A 17,693-nucleotide genomic window follows, 5' to 3' on the forward strand; every position below is an offset into this window, starting at 1 on the left:
CAAAAACCCACAAATTCTGACAAACTCCAAGCATTGATTATGCAAGAATGGGCTGCCATCAGTCAGGATGTGGCCCAGAAGTTAATTGCCAGCATTCCAGGGCAGATTGCAGAGGTCTTGAAAAAGAAGGGTCAACACTGCAAATATTGACTCTTTGCATCAACTTTATGTAATTTTCAATAAAAGCCTTTGACACTTATGAAATGCTTGTAATTATACTTCAGTATTCTATAGTAACATCTGACAAAAATATCTAAAGACACTGAGGCAGCAGACTTTGTGAAAATTAATATTTGTGTCATTCTCAAAACTTTTGGCCACAACTGTACAGCTAATTCGTACATTTTCTATCAGAATATTTTTTTATAAAGATAAGTATTATTGTTAGATTACAGGAGTAACTATGGTAGGCCTAAAACATTCTTCCTCGCCTCAAGTTCAGGGAGTGCAAGTCAGTTGGACTGCCGGTACACACTGCCTTCATATCATAGGCCGGCAGTATAACAGCCAGACCAAAAGTAATTAAGTCTAGCCATTGTTTATAGGGAAAATACAAGCAGGATATTATATTGCAGCAAACACAACATTACAGTTGGAACTTAATTTAGCTAAAGAAAATGGCTCAACAGAATTAAACAAACCACTTTTTAAACAGAAGCTTTGAACAGGCTATGACAGCAATATGCGAACAATATTCATTTTACAACCGGCCTACTTATAACCTAACTAAACACAGAGCATACAATAAAAAAGACAAATCAAACTGAATTTAGCCAACAAAAATGACTCAACAGAATGAAACAAAACATGTTTTGCATATTTAAAGAACTGGTTTAGATGACTAAATAGGCCTAAAATAATAACAATGAGCGAATTGCACATTAGCCACACCAACGTTTCTCTCGTCTTTGTCACCTACAATATAAAACTTGTCCATACGGAGGACATTCCCCCTTGTAGGCATACTCTCTAACTTTCATTTTACTTAAATGAAAAAGGTCTCCATCTTCGCAATTAACAGTAGCCCAGGCAAAAGCCCCTCTCTCTTCAGCAGCAGGTGCATGCATGTAAGGCAGAGTGTAATGAGTGAGAGAATGGTGCTGAAGCGTGAAATCTGGGTTTATGATAGGCAGCCCTGGACTATTTGGCCGGCTACGATTTAATTTACCGTCTTTTCATTTATTTGATCGGCCAAAAGCCGGGTAACGGAAACCTTGATATGTTGAAAAAGACAAGGAGCGCACACACATCATACAATATTACTGCCTCCTACACCTACTGGAACAACCATGCCCGCAGGCCACGTATGTGTGTGTGTAGCGTACCTAGTTTGACTGATCCCCCGAACAGTGAGCCCTTATCAAAGGCATCTTTCCATGTGAAGGTTAGACACAGCTGCAGGAACACAGAAAGAAAGATTAGCAACATTATCAAACAAATCTTATTTTTTATTAGTGTTTCATGTGTGACGTGATTCTCTGTACCACGCAGACACATACTGTATTCTATTGTTTTCAGCAACAGTGTGTATTTTGTATTGAGTGGATGACAGGTTTTATGTACCTGGTTTTCAGAGAAGGGAAACTTGGGCTCCACGGCACACAGCTGATCATAATACCTACAGAAAAAAGAGATGTTATTGACTGTTATTGACCAACTACGCTTGTGCGGAATCCAGATTCTCATATCTGCCTTGTGCCATTCCAGGATACTCTGGAATGTTGTATTTAACCTTTATTTACCTAGGCAAGTCAGTTAAGAACAAATTATTATTTGCAATGGATGGCCTAGGAACAGTGGGTTAACTGCCTTGTTCAGGGGCAGAACGACAGATTTTTACCTTGTCAGCTCAGGGATTCGATCTAGGAAACTTTCGGTTACTAGTCCAACGCTCTAACCACTAGGCTACCTGCCTCTAACCACTAGGCTACCTGCCTCTAACCACTAGGCTACCTGCCTCTAACCACTAGGCTACCTGCCTCTAACCACTAGGCTACCTGCTGAATGCTTATGTAAATGTGATATTTCAGGGTTGTTTTATTTATACTCAGTAAGAACCTTTGGCAGCCTCTAGTCTTCTTGGGTATGACGCTACAAGCTTGGCACACCTGTATTTGGGAAGTTTCTCCCATTCTTCTCGACAGAGCTTGAGATGATCTGCAAAGTTGGATGGGGAGCGTCGCTGCACAGCTATTTTCAGGTCTCTCCAGAGATGTTTGATCGGGTTCAAGTCCGGGCTCTGGCCAGGCCATTCAGAGACTTATCCTGAAGCCACTCCTGCGTTGTTTGGCTGTGTGCTTAGGGTCGTTGTCCTGTTGGAAGGTGAACCTTCGTCCCAGTCTGAGGTCCTGAGCAGGTTATCAAGGATCTCTCTGTACTTTGCGCCGTTCATCTTTCCCTCGATACAGGTCCCTGCCGCTGAAAAACATCCCCACAGCATGATACTGCCACCACCATGCTTCACCGTAGGGATGGTGCCAGGTTTCCTCCAGACGTGACATTTGGCATTCAGGCCAAAGAGTTCAATCTTGGTTTCATCATACCAGAGAATCTTGTTTCTCATGATCTGAGAGTCTTTAGGTGCCTTTTGACAAACTCCAAGCGGGCTTTCATGTGCCTTTTACTGAGGAGTGGCTTCCGTCTGGCCACTCTACCATAAAGGCCTGATTGGTGAAGCGCTGCAGAGATGGTTGTCCTTCTGGAAGGTTCTCCCATCTCCACAGAGGAACTTTGTGGAGAGTGATCATCGGGTTCTTGGTCACCGCCATGACCAAGGCCCTTTTTCCCCAGATTGCTCGGTTTGGCCGGGCAGTTAGCTCTAGGAAGAGTCTTGGTGGTTCCAAACTTCTTACATTTAAGAATGATGGAGGCCAATGTGTTCTTGGGGACCGTCAATGCTGCATATTTTTTTTGGTACCCTGTCCCAGATCTGTGCCTTGACACAACCCTGTCTCAGAGCTCTATGGACAATTCCTTCAACCTCATGGCTTGGTTTTTGCCCTGACATGCACTGTGAACTGTGGGATCTTATATTGACAGGTGTGCACTTTTCCAAATCATGTCCAATCAATTGAATTTACCACAGGTGGACTCCAATCAAGTTGTAGAAACATCTGAAGGATGATCAATGGAAACAGGATGCACCTGAACTCAATTTCGAGTCTCATATTTTTATTTCACCTTTCTCTAACCAGGTAGGCTAGCTGAGAACAAGTTCTCATTTACAACTGCGACCTGGCAAAGAGTCTGATTACTGAATACTTGATTTAATTTGATACATTTGCAAAAATGTATAAAAAAACGTTTCTTCGCTTTGTCATTATGCGGCAGTGTGTGTAGATAAATAAGGATTTTTTTATTACACTTTATAATAAGTGTGTAACGTAATAAAATGTGGAAAGAGTGAAGGGGTCTGAATACTTTCCGAATGCACTGTATTAGACAGGAAGGCTCTTGATTCAGGAGGGGATTCTCTACTATTTCCAAGCGGAGCTTGATTTTGGAATAATTTAACCACTTAGCTAGATAGCTACTAAATGAACAAACCAAATACACAACTGCAAACCATTTAGTAAATTTTAGACAGTTAATAGATATAAGATACCTAGTTGGAAAACATTTAGTTGTGAACTCTATACTGTAACTAGATCACCTGGCACATGCTGTGAGTGACTCACAAGGCTCCAGTCTTTCGTCCTTGTGTGCTTGTAAACAAACACCACGTAACAGGGGACTACTGTTAAGCTTCATAATGAAAAATTGTGACAGGTGAAATAAAGAGCGCAATCTTCTTTATCTTCTAATGTATTGCACAAGTTAAGTGCAGGAATTTACTTAAAAAGTAGCTACAAATATTCAAATGTGTAAAAAACTAAATAATTTAAAACCCCAAATGAAATAGTTTCAACAGTATAGACTATTAAAAAATCCCGTGGTAGTTCCAAATACCCTGTTATACAGTATACCCCCCAGGCCTACCAACAACAGTGTGTTGGGAAAGCTGCACTGGCTCAGAGATATGACAGTGAGTCAGAGAGTGGAGTGACTATCACTTGTGTTAATATGCTTCAGTTATATGCTTCTGTGATATGGAATATTCCATTCTCCTGGAATGACAAGACAGAGAGAGAATCTTGTGACTGAGAGAATCCCCTTTTTACTACTGTTGGTATTCCCGGTGGGTCGTTCCACGATATTAGTGCCTTTTACCTCCTTTTGATATTTTAAGTAGAAATTTTGCACAAATATTTGAAAAGCCTTTTATATTAAATTAAGTTTCCTTCAATTTGGTCAACATGGAAAATTCAATAAATCTGATTTTTTTTATATGAATAAAGCATCCTCTGTTACTTCTAGGAAGATTTTAACCAGTTAACCCCAAAAAGTCTCCAAGTTTACACCATCATTGTAAAGCCCTATTTATTCTGAAGATTAAATAAATAATAATGTGATTCATTCTTAGGTAAAATAAACATGTTCCTCATTTTAAGGTCAACCCTGTTACATGAACGTAACTCTCGTTTTAATATGGTGAAACTATTCCTTAAAAAAATAAATATATATATATAAACAAACATTGACCATCTAATAGTCAAATCATAGTGTTAAAGCACCTTTTGGCCATTTTCTGGTGTTTTGTGGTGAAAAACTGAGCAGGTCGAGTATAACACGTCAACCCGTTACCCATAGATAGGCAGGCTAGATTTAAAAAAAACTATTTCTATTTCATTGTAGGGTTGTGACGATGCCAGTATCACAATATTTTTTCTATGGCAAAAATGTAAACACGAACCAGTCCAAACTCTTTGGTCCTTTAAAAAAACATCTGTAAGTAGAATATTGTGTGCTATAGCTTGGAAAATAAATACATGTGACTCTGGATGTCAACATAATGTTGTTTGTTTCCAACATTAGGGCGTTTTCCCCCATAAAGATAAATCCACTTCGTGTTTTGTTTCCTTGCCGCGACACTAACAAGTATTGCAATTAGTGATGCACCAATGACATTTTTGGCCGATATCCAATATTTTCCTTGCCCCCAAAAAACAATACAGATAACCGATATTTTAAATGTGAGCGGCCTTTTGAACATTCTGGTACAGTTAAATAGTTAACACACACACGGACGCAGCGGTCTAAGGCACTGCATCTCAATGCAAGAGGCGTCAGTACAGTCCCTGGTTTGAATCCAGGCTGGATCACATGAATATAGGGCGGTGCACACTTGGTCCAGCGTCGTCCGGGCCGTCATTGTAAATAAGAATTTGTTCTTAACTGACTTGACTAGTTAAATAAAGTTTACACACACAGACACAGACTGACCAAAAAGTAATTTTGTTGGCATTTACGTATGTCCCCATTACCAGTAAAACATAATCAAAACCTATTTATTTCACTAACTTGCTGTGCTGTTTCGTTGTTCAGTCAGTTCATTCTCAACCAGGATTTTTATGGAACGCCGTTTGGGTCTTTGCGTATCAAAAAAATATACTATTTAACACTATTTGACGTGTCAAATAACACAACATAATCTGTTTCAGTAGCTATAGTTAGCTAGCTAGTAGAATTATGCTAGCTAACTATATAGCTAGGTGTCATCATCTAAAATAACCCTAATTTATAAGACAGTTCTTATTTGATTAATGGTGGTTGGACCCATCTGTGAAGCTAGCCACAATAAGGATTAGGCACAATAGTGGACTTTGCGGTTAGCCTTCAAAATAAAAGTATGACATAATTCTACTAGTTGTATTTATTTGCATCACTGTCAATGCCATACTTTTATTTTGAAGGCAAACCGCAAATTCCACTATTGTGCCTAATCCTTATTGTGGCTAGCTTCACATAACCCAGTTCGGTCGAGCCTCACTAGCCAGATGAAGCTAGCTGGCTGCTTATAACGTTAGCTTTGAGCAACAGGGTTAAGTAGCTGGCTAGCTATTTATTTTCATGAACTGAAGTTAAATTTCAATAGGCGAACAACAAGTGGCAACCTAGCTAATACTTACTTACAATGATTCCTAAATCATTGCTAAGAATAATGAAAATGGCTGCAGTTCCTACTGGTTATTGATTTCAGGCTGGTTGTATTGGTGCTAGCTAGATACAAAGCTAAAGCTAGCTACCCCAGAAGTTGCGGTCGAACAAATTATGCTTTATTACCAAAGCGGCATTGTAAACACATTGTTCGTGGCCGGTGTTTGCTTGTTTGTTGACTTTTTTGTACAGCTTTAACAGTGCAACTGTATCTTTTTTGACACGCAAAGACCCAAACGGTGTTTCATAGTATGTATGTTGTGAAGCTCATAGCAGTGACGCTATTACTGTGTAACTCCGGTAGGGCAACATCGGAAAAATAGCGCACTTGGTATTGTTAACCGGTGCTCGACCAGTTGGCGAAAGCCAACATCACCCACGACACAGAATGTTTGATTATTAAGGGAAGTTAATTCCATTATCTTGGCTTTAATGGATTTCGCCTTTGAGTTGTTTGGCTGAAATTTTGACTTGTTGACTGCTCGAGCCACACAGCAGACATTGTGGGCTAGTTTAGGAATGCTGTGTTGCGCAAAATTTTACGTGCCGTCATTACGTCATGTACCTTCGTTATATAGGTACGTTAGCTGTGACATGGTTTTGCACATCGGGCGTTAAACTAGACATCGGCCGATACCGATGTTGACATTTTTAGCTAATATCAGCCGATTCCGATATGTTCACCAATATATCGTGCATCCCTAATTGCGATACTGGTATCGTCTCGGACAAAAGGCACCTAATTGGAGGCACAACCCTGGTACTATAGTTGACTCTCAGGTCAGAGAGAGGGAATGAAGAAATTGTAAGGAAGGATGGAATGAGGGGTACTTACAGAAGTGCAGTGTGAGAATGGGAAAATAAGGAGAGAGGGAAGGTAGAAGAGTAGGGAGGAAGGGAGAGGGAGGAGAAGAGCGGTCGCTAGGTGGGTGCACTGAAGCGTTTTAGGTACAAACAATGATTACCATGGTTACACTAAGATTAGCAAGGTTGTGACTACCTAGTCATGCTATGGAACCAAAGTACATACAGAGTTTGCATTTTTGGGTACATTTCCATTGGATCCATTACACCGGGGTAGTTCAAGTGGAAGGTGCGCACCTCAAGTATTTGATGTAAAATATCATTTTTTACCGTTTAGAGTTCTGTCCTAGCCAGGTCTGCTGGTGACTAGTCTACTGCTGCTGACACAATGGCAGTCTGTCTGCAGGGCTGTGAAAGGGATATAGAATACAAGGCCCGTTGCCATAGCTACCTGGCACATGGCTCGCTCTGTACATGAGCTGAGAGCTAAGAGGCTACAATGCTAAGATTCACCTCCTAGGCATCTACCCACTCTGTATATCAAAGCGTAGCCAGAAAGTTAACATACTGTAGGCCAGCAATAGCATGTCCCTATCCCACCTTGTAGTTAGGAAGCCTATACTAACATTGAATAAGTTCCTCCAGCAAACAATCCTTAGAGCAAACAGAGATGCCAAGGCTCTATTGTAACTATTGTAATGCACTAGTATTAAATAATGCTCTGTGGACAATACGATGCTAAACTATTAGTCAATTGATTCTATACAGGGGAGCAAAGTCTAAATCCTGCTCATATCACTAGTAGCCTACTGTATAGAATAGATGACTGGCTGGAGAAACTGTGGATAGAAAATCAGAAAAGTCAATAGTTCACCACTCCAAGATACGTGTGGTGATAGCACACAGGACTGGAGACACTTCTTTGGTTGGGTAGCGGAGGTTTGTTAACCAAATAACAGTCCAGTTTCCTCCATGGAACTCAATGCAAAACATTCCTACCATCTACCAGTGTGGGTATTCTTTTTAGATGAGATGGCTCGGATTTAGCTGAATAATGCCTCCGAGGCAGGCAGACTATATTAAATGTACATTATATAGCATAGCCTATTTCTACTCTGAAAGTTATGTATGTTGCATCCTCCCACCTAGATCTTGGATCAGTTGAGTATCTATCAAGAAGCGATAGTGAGGGACCTTCCAAGAGGTCTGAGTCTTTATAGCACAGGAGGTAATGTTAGCCATCCTGAAACCACCCCCACATACAGTGGGGCAAAAAAGTATTTAGTCAGCCACTAATTGTGCAAGTTCTCCCACTTAAAAAGATGAGAGAGGCCTGTAATTTTCATCATAGGTACACTTCAACTATGACAGACAAAATGAGAAAAAGAAATGCAGAAAATCACATTGTAGGATTTTTAATGAATTTATTTGCAAATGATGGTGGAAAATAAGTATTTGGTCAATAACAAAAGTTTCTCAATACTTTGTTATATACCCTTTGTTGGCAATGACAGAGGTCAAACGTTTTCTGTAAGTCTTCACAAGGTTTTCACACACTGTTGCTGGTATTTTGGCCCATTCCTCCACGCAGATCTCCTCTAGAGCAGTGATGTTTTGGGGCTGTTGCTGGGCAACACGGACTTTCAACTCAATGGAGTTGAGATCTGGAGACTGGCTAGGCCACTCCAGGACCTTGAAATGCTTCTTACGAAGCCACTCCTTCGTTGCCCGGGCGGTGTGTTTGGGATCATTGTCATGCTGAAAGACCCAGCCACGTTTCATCTTCAATGCCCTTGCTGATGGAAGGAGGTTTTCACTCAAAATCTCACGATACATGGCCCCATTCATTCTTTCCTTTACACGGATCAGTCGTCCTGGTCCCTTTGCAGAAAAACAGCCCCAAAGCATGATGTTTCCACCCCCATGCTTCACAGTAGGTATGGTGTTCTTTGGATGCAACTCAGCATTCTTTGTCCTCCAAACACGACGAGTTGAGTTTTTACCAAAAAGTTATATTTTGGTTTGATCTGACCATATGACATTCTCCCAATCTTCCTCTGGATCATCCAAATGCTCTCTAGCAAACTTCAGACGGGCCTGGACATGTACTGGCTTAAGCAGGGGGACACGTCTGGCACTGCAGGATTTGAGTCCCTGGCGGCGTAGTGTGTTACTGATGGTAGGCTGTTACTTTGGTCCCAGCTCTCTGCAGGTCATTCACTAGGTCCCCCCGTGTGATTCTGGGACTTTTGCTCACCGTTCTTGTGATCATTTTGACCCCACGGGGTGAGATCTTGCGTGGAGCCCCAGATCGAGGGAGATTATCAGTGGTCTTGTATGTCTTCCATTTCCTAATAATTGCTCCCACAGTTGATTTCTTCAAAACAAGCTGCTTACCTATTGCAGATTCAGTCTTCCCAGCCTGGTGCAGGTCTACAATTTTGTTTCTGGTGTCCTTTGACAGCTCTTTGGTCTTGGCCATAATGGAATCTGGAGTGTGACTGTTTGAGGATGTGGACAGGTGTCTTTTATACTGATAACAAGTTCAAACAGGTGCCGTTAATACAGGTAACGAGTGGAGGACAGAGGAGCCTCTTAAAGAAGAAGTTACAGGTCTGTGAGAGCCAGAAATCTTGCTTGTTTGTAGGTGACCAAATACTTATTTTCCACCATAATTTGCAAAGAAATTAATTAAAAATCCTACAATGTGATTTTCTGGATTTTGTTTTCTCATTTTGTCTGTCATAGTTGAAGTGTACCTATGATGAAATTTACAGGCCTCTCTCATCTTTTTAAGTGGGAGAACTTGCACAATTGGTGGCTGACTAAATACTTCTTTGCACCACTGTAACCCTCCTGAAACTAACACTAGCTAGAAACGTGGAGATTTTGATGACGCTAGAAAATTTGACAATGACACATTCAAATTTGATATTGGGCTGGTCAAACTGACTCATGAGGATGCCAGCTGGGAAATACCCCTGTCAGAAGATACATACCCTACCATTACGCTTGTTTACACATCTGCACTGTAGTCTGAACGCAACTATGGTTACATTAAGACACTGTGGAGCAGGCGCAAGATAAGGGTCAGAAAAAGTACCTCAATGCAGGGATAGGATATGCCACTGTAATCCACATTTTACCTTTATCCACACTGCTCAATCGAGAAGATTGAAATACTGCTTGTTTCCCATAAAACTGCCCTTTCCATCCTCATGAAAGTTAGCAAAATGACTGCAGTGGCTACTGCTAGTCAGCATGAGGACTAAAGGGCATTTTCAATCTTCTCAATGGAGCAGTGTGGATAAAGGTACATTTTGGAGTACAGTGGTATATCCCATCCCCATATCTGTGCAGGCTTTATGATGTCTTAATATAACCATGATTGCGTTCTGACCACAGTGCATACCACTGTAAACAAGCGTAACTGTAGGGTCGGTAACTTCTGGCAAGGAAATAGCCATTACTTAATTGTCACTGTTTTATGTTGATGTTTATTGGAATTGGCTAACATAAAAGTTAGTTAACTGGTTAGCTAAACAAGCTAGCTAGTTACTTTACTAATTGACAGCAGGTTCATTTTACATGTAGAAAATCGTTATTGAGAAATTACAGTAAGCATCACATGGACATTGATTGTCAATGCGTTAACTTCTAATAAATTGTTAAACACATGACTCAAAAGGAAAAACTGCTTCCGAGAATTTCAGGGTGCGGCAATGGAGTTAACTAGCAGCCTAGCCATTTCCAAACAGGTGAAATAGCTAGTTAACTGTTAGGTGGCTAGCTGGAGTTAGCTAGTTACGTCAGTGCGGCAATATTTCAAACCTCAGGAGGATTTCCAGCGAGCTTTCGTGTTTGTCGAGCGGCCTCCCCAGAGCACTCTTGCGCAGCTTGTTCAACTCCTCCACGGATCGGATATACTCAGCTTGATCCTCGCCCGTTGGGTATGTCGCCGTAACGAATTTCGAGAGCGGTTTAACTAGTTCGACTTCAGACGACTTCTTTAACGGGACAGAAATAAAAGTCGCCATTTTTGGCCCGCGAAAAGTAACAAATAAAATGTGAAAGGACTATCAATCGGCAAAAACAACAAGCGACTCCTCACTTCCTGGATTCTGGTGCAAACGTCAGAAGACGTTGACGCATAGAGCGAGCTGCGCAGACGCAGTGAGGGCTGGACAGGGGCAAGACAGGTTTCTGATATCTCGATGTATTTTTTTCTTCATGTTATTGGATGCTTACATTAAGGGCTATATTTAGACAGGACATGTCTATGATTATTTATATTTAAAGGTGCAATATGCAGAAATCGCTCCGCCATTTCTTGGTGGCTAAAATTCTAAAAGTTTCCCTAATTTCAGTTATGTAGTGTAGAGAATCATTGTACGATCTTAACTGCTGTGAAATATATTTTCAATAGCCAAAAATATTGTATTTTCAGCTGTTTGAAGCTGGTGTACAAAACCGAAAGTACAAGAAGCAAAAAAACACTCAAGGGACGCATACAAATAGCGCACATATCTACTGCTTCTGAGACTTGCTTTCAATGAGAATGACAGATCTATAACTCACATGTCTATGTGAATTTGGTCAGGTTGCCCAAAAAAGACATATTGCAGCTTAATAAACTCAGCAAAAAAAGCAACGTTCTCTCACTGTCAACTGCTTTTATTTACAGCAAACTTAACGTGTAAATATTTGTATGAGCATAACAAGATTCAGCAAATGAGACATAAACTGAACAAGTTCCACAGACATGTGACTAACAGAAATGGAATAATGTGTCCCTGAACAAAAGGGGGATCAAAATAAAAAATAACAGTCAGTATCTGGTGTGGCCACCAAGCTGCATTACGTACTGCAGTGCATCTCCTCCTCATGGACTGCACCAGATTTGCCAGTTCTTGCTGTGAGATGTTACCCCACTCTTCCACCAAGGCGCCTGCAAGTTCCCGGACATTTCTGGGGGGAATGGCACTAGCCCTCACCCTCCGATCCAACAGGTCCCAGACGTGCTCAATGGGATTGAGATCCGGGCTCTTCGCTGGCCATGGCAGAACACTGACATTCCTGTCTTGCAGGAAATCATGCACAGAATGAGCAGTATGGCTGGTGACATTGTCATGCTGGAGGGTCATGTCAGGATGAGCCTGCAGGAAGGGTACCACATGAGGAAGGAGGATGTCTTCCCTGTAACACACAGCGTTGAGATTGCCTGCAATGACTACAAGCTCAGTCCGATGATGCTGTGACACACCGCCCCAGACCATGACGGACACTCCACCTCCAAATCGATCCCGCTCCAGGGGACAGGCCTCTGTGTTACACTCATTCCTTCGACGATAAACGCGAATCCGACCATCACCCCATGCGAGACAAAACTACGACTCGTCAGTGAAGAGCACTTTTTGCCAGTCCTGTCTGGTCCAGCGACGGTGGGATTGTGCCCATAGGCGACGTTGTTGCCGGTGATGTCGGGTGAGGACCTGTCTTACAACAGGCCTACAAGCCTTCAGTCCAGCCTCTCTCCGCCTATTGCGGACAGTCTGAGCACTGATTGTGCGCTCCTGGTGTAACTCAGACAGTTGTTGTTGCCATCCTGTACCTGTCCCGCAGGTGTGATGTTCGGATGTACCAATCCTGTGCAGGTGTTGTTACACGTGGTCTGCCACTGTGAGGACGATCAGCTGTCCCTCATGTCTCCCTGTAGAGCTGTCTTCAGCGTCTCACAGTATGGACATTGCAATTTATTGCCCTGGCCACATCTGCAGTCCTCATGTCTCTTCGCAGCATGCCGAAGGCACGTTCACAAAGATGAGCAGGGACCCTGGGCATCTTTCTTTTGTTTTTCAGAGTCAGTAGAACGGCCTCTTTAGTGTCCTAAGTTTTCATAACTGTGACCTTAATTGCCTACTGTCTGTAAGCTGTTAGTGTCTTAACAACTGTTCCACAGGTGGATGTTCATTAATTGTTTATGGTTCATTGAACACACATGGAAAACAGTGTTAAAACCCTTTACAATGAAGATCTGGGAAGTTATTTGGATTTTTACAAATTATCTTTGAAAGACAGGGTCCTGAAAAAGGGATGTTTCTTTTTTTGCTGAGTTTACATTTATTAATGTTTTCTATACAATTTGTGTTATCGTTCATAGCATGTTATGGTATGTGGCCCTATCACAATCATATAAACACACCATCTTTAAGAAATAGTTTTATTTCCAGAACAGAAGTATGTGTGCATCTCCAGTTTGACTGTAGGCTGTAAGAAACACAGTGATCACCTCCTCACAGAGACAGGGAACACAGGTTGGTAGAACTAGGACAGGTATCACTGTATTACACATCAATTTCTGTGTGAAAGGCTCCCAGCATTCTGTGTTTGACCCAGGTCTGTAGAGCTGGGGTGTATATGTTCTGAACGTTGCAGATAAAAAAATAGAACGAATAGAGCTTACATGAATCCCTATTTTATCTGGCAGACGATCATATCCGTTCAACACCATACATTTCTATCTTAACGTTCTGTAATTATGCACCATCCTGAACAGGCCCCTGTGCTCCTCAGTCTTTGGTGTTGTTGAAGCAGGTGACACACAATGGAGGTGATGTTCAGTTTCACTTCAACATTATTAATAATATTCACTTTATTTCTCCCAGGTTCCGTGAAGGGCGTGGTTCACAAACAACACACTACATCAAGTTGGACTTCTGTGGTTTTCAGTGCAGACTTGGTCTTTTATTTCTGGGGGAGAAAATAGGGACGACTGGGCTACACTCTTTTCGGACAAAAAACAACAACTTTCCTACTCTCCTCCGCCCAACTCATGCTCTTTACTAAAAGGCAAACTAAGCAGGGTTCATGCTAAGTGGGAAAGCAGTGATAACTACTGAAATTAAACTAAGTTAACCTTTGCAATAATTGCTGGGGGGTAGGGGGAGATAAACACATGCACACATACTCACACAGCCACAGTTTCCACTGCCTGCAGTAAACAACTAACTATACAGCCAGTGACAGATCTAAGAAAACAGAGTTCCCAGCCCATCCTGTTAGGGGTGAAGGAAGGCTACACCTTGGATACGCCCCTGGTTTCACCACCAGACACACAACCTGTTCTAACATCTACTTCTTTCCAAATCAGTTTGGTCCATTTCATAGTGAGTTTATTTAAGCCTTGCCCCTCTCCTTCATGTCAATAGTCTGAGTAGTCAGTGTGTCCACTCCCCTACAGTGAAGCTAAACCTTTTCATTTGGCTCTATATTACAGCATTTTGAACTTGAGATCAAATGTTTTATGGAGGTGACATATAGAATTTCACCTTTTATTTGAGGGTATTTTCATACATATCCGTTTTATCACATAGAAATGAAAGCACTGTATGTATCTAGTCCCCCCAGTTGAAGGTGTCATAAGTATTTGGACAACTAGAAATATAGTGTATTCAATTAAATCAAAAGTTTAGTATTTGGCCCCATATTCCTATCACGCAATGACTACATCAAGCTTGTGACTCTACAAACTTGTTGGATGCATTTGCAGTTTGTTTCAGATTATTTTGTGCCCAGTAGAAATTAGTGGTAAATAAAGTATTGTCATTTTGGAGTCACATTTATTGTAAAAAATGTTTCTGAACACATCTATATTAATGTGGATGCTACCATTATTACAGATAATCATGGATAAATCATGAATAATGATGAGTGAAAAAGTTAGAGGCTTAAATATCATAACCCCCCCAAAATAAATGATACCCTCCTGTGATTGGTAATGGTGAGAGAGGTATGCATGATTTGGGGGTATGATCTTTGTGCATCTAACTTTCTCACTCACTCATTCATGATTACCTGTAACCATGGTAACATTCACATTAAATGTAGAAGTGTTCAAAAACATTTTCCATCCTTATTTACTATTTGTTTTTAAAGTCTACAATACTTCTGACACCTTCAAAATGGAGGGACTAGATACATAAAGTGCATTCATTTCTAAATGGTAAAACATGTATGAAAACACCCTCAAATAAAAGGCGACATTCTGTACTGTCGCCTCAACAAAACATTTGAACTCAAAGCCAGGTGTATAGAGCCAAATCAAAAGTTCTAGCTTCACTGTCCAAATAAACATGTAGGGGAGTGTATGTGTGTGAGAAAAAAAAACGGAGCCTAGCAAACAGTGAGAAGTATGGCATCAGAGACACATTATCTTACACAAGACAAACTACCGTCATCAAAATCCAAACTAAAAACAATCAAAGAGACAGTAAAAATATGAAATATATGTCATTTAAGAGACTTGAGTGGGGTGAAACAAGTATCCATGATGCTTAGACATGTCTATGCAGGCTGGGGAATATTACAACGTGGTCTCAGTATTAATCTGTACGTAAATCCGAGACACTTAATTTAGTATCACAACCGGCCGTGATTGGGAGTCCCATAGGGTGGTGCACAATCGGCCTCGGTCGTCCGGGTTTGGCCGGGGTAGGCCGTCATTGTAAATAAGATTCTTTCTTAACCGACTTGACCAGTTAAATAAAAAAATAATGTTATGTTTCATATGATATGCACTAATTTGTGGATGTCCATCATCCATTTCTTATGTTACGATATGCAATTTGTACTTTTCAAAATGTACAATATGTTAAGAATTCCAATTTGTTGTAGTTAACGTTAGCCAGTGGTGTAAAGTACATAAGTAGTACTTCACAGTATTTTTACTTAAGTAGTATTTTGGAGTATTTGTTATTTTTGACAACTTTTACTTTACTACATTCCTAAAGAAAATATTGTACATTTTATTCCATACATTTTCCCTGACAACCAAAAGTACTCATTACATTTTGAATGCTAAGCAGGACAGGTAAATTGTCAAATTCAAGCACGTATCAAGGGAACACGTGGTCGGTCATCCCTACTGCCTCTGGTCTGGCAGACTCACTAGACACAAATGCATCTTTTGTAAATAATGTTTGAGTGTTGGAGTGTGCCCCTGGCTATCCATACATTTAAATAAACAAGAAAATGGTGCTGTCTGCTTTGCTTAATATAAGAAATTATAAATTATTTATACTTTTGATACTTAAGTATATTTAAAACCAAATAGTTTTAGACTTTTAGTCAAGTAGTATTATACAGTCCTACTCACTTTTAATTGAGTAACGTTCTATTAAGGTATCTATACTTTTACTCAAGTATGGATATTGGGTACTTTTTCCACCACTGACGTTAGCTAAGGGTGGTTAACATTAGCTAGTTTGCTAACGATATCTAGGCTAGGGGTTAAGGTTAGGAGGTATTAAGGGAAGAGTTAGCCAGCATGCTAAGTAGCTGCAAAGTTGCTAAAAAGTACTAAGTAGTTGCAAAGTTGCTAATTAGCTAAAATGATCAAGTTGTCCGTGATGATATTTGAACACGCACCTTTCATTTTTGCTTAAAGTAACCTTTGGTCTTATGTAACCATACCATACATAACATACACTATATATACAAAAGTATGTGGACACCCCTTCAAATTAGTGGATTCGGCTATTTCAGACACACCCATTGCTGACAGGTGTATAAAATCGAGCACACAGCCATGCAATCTCCATAGACAAACATTGGCAGTAGAATGGCTGTGACTCAACGTGACACTGTCATAGGATGCCACCTCTCCAACAAGTCTGTTCGTTAAATGTATGCCCTGCTAGAGCTGCCCCGGTCAACTGTAGGTGCTGTTATTGTGAAGTGGAAACGTCTAAGAGCAACAACGGCTCAGCCGCAAAGTGGTAAGCCACAAACTTACAGAACGGGATCACCAAGTGCTGAAGCGCATGAAATGGTTTTCCATGGCCGAGCTGCCGCACACAAGCCTAAGATCACTATGCGCAATGCCAAGTGTTGGCTGGAGTGTGTAAAGCTCGCCGCCATTGGACTCTGGAGCAATGGAAACGCGTTCTCTGGAGTGATGAATCACGCTTAACCATCTGGCAGTCTGACGGACGAATATGAGGTTGGCGGATGCCAGGAGAACGCTACCTGCCCCGATGCATAGTACCAACTGTAAAGTTTGATGGAGGAGGAACAATGGTCTGGGACAGTTTATGGTTCGGTCTAGGCCCCTTAGTTCCAGTGAAGGGAAATCTTAATGCTACAGCATACAATAACATTCTAGATTATTCTGTGCTTCCAACTTTGTAGCAACAGTTTGGGTAAGGCCCTTTCCTGTTTCAGCATGACAATGCCCCCGTGCACAAAGAGATCCATACAGAAATGGTTTATCGAGATCGGTGTGGAAGAACTTCACTGGTCTGCACAGAGCCCTGACCTCAACCACATCGAACACCTTTGGGATGAATTGAAAGGCAGACTAAGAGCCAGGCCTAATAGCCCAACATCAGTGCCCGACCTCACTAATGCTCGTGGCTGAATGGAAGCAAGTCCCTGCAGAAACATTCCAACATCTAGGGGAAAGCCTTCCCAGAAGAGTGGAGACTGTTATAGCAGCAAGGGGGGTGGGGGCAACTCGATATTAAATGCCCATGATTTTGGAATGAGATGTTTGACGAGCAGGTGTCCACATACTTTTGGTCATGTAGTGTATCATACTAATTTGAGTGTCCCGGATTTACTGTGTTATGTCTAGTCTATGAAAGCTGGCTGTATATTATGGTATCAGACTTAGTTCATATGACCAGAACAGGCCCTGTTAGACACTGGCTAACAGAATGCTAACACCCCTAACAGTCCACAAAATCTTGACTTGATTGACTAAGAGGACCCCCATCCTCACTAGTTCTAGAATGTCTGGGAACAGATCTAGAACATTCATATCTAGACTACTGTGTTCTACACAATATACACAG

At 41.2% G+C, this 17,693-nt stretch overlaps 1 protein-coding gene across 2 annotated transcripts in view; it reads right to left on the bottom strand.

Annotated features, from left to right (window-relative positions):
• The window catches only part of pdcd6ip (programmed cell death 6 interacting protein), a 29,329-nt gene extending 18,343 nt beyond the window's left edge, over window positions 1-10,986 (bottom strand). For both annotated transcript variants that reach the window (XM_055876547.1, XM_055876546.1), the window contains exons 1-3: window positions 10,672-10,986; window positions 1,564-1,618; window positions 1,326-1,395 (exon numbers count right to left, since the gene is read on the bottom strand). In XM_055876547.1, the coding sequence (XP_055732522.1) occupies window positions 1,326-1,395; window positions 1,564-1,618; window positions 10,672-10,877 (331 nt within the window). In that variant the 5' untranslated portion in view covers window positions 10,878-10,986. The remainder of the gene's footprint in view (window positions 1-1,325; window positions 1,396-1,563; window positions 1,619-10,671) is intronic.
• Window positions 10,987-17,693: the final 6,707 nt, after the last annotated feature.

Source organism: Salvelinus fontinalis, chromosome 22 (assembly GCF_029448725.1).
Source record: "Salvelinus fontinalis isolate EN_2023a chromosome 22, ASM2944872v1, whole genome shotgun sequence".
Classification (NCBI taxonomy): domain Eukaryota; kingdom Metazoa; phylum Chordata; class Actinopteri; order Salmoniformes; family Salmonidae; genus Salvelinus; species Salvelinus fontinalis.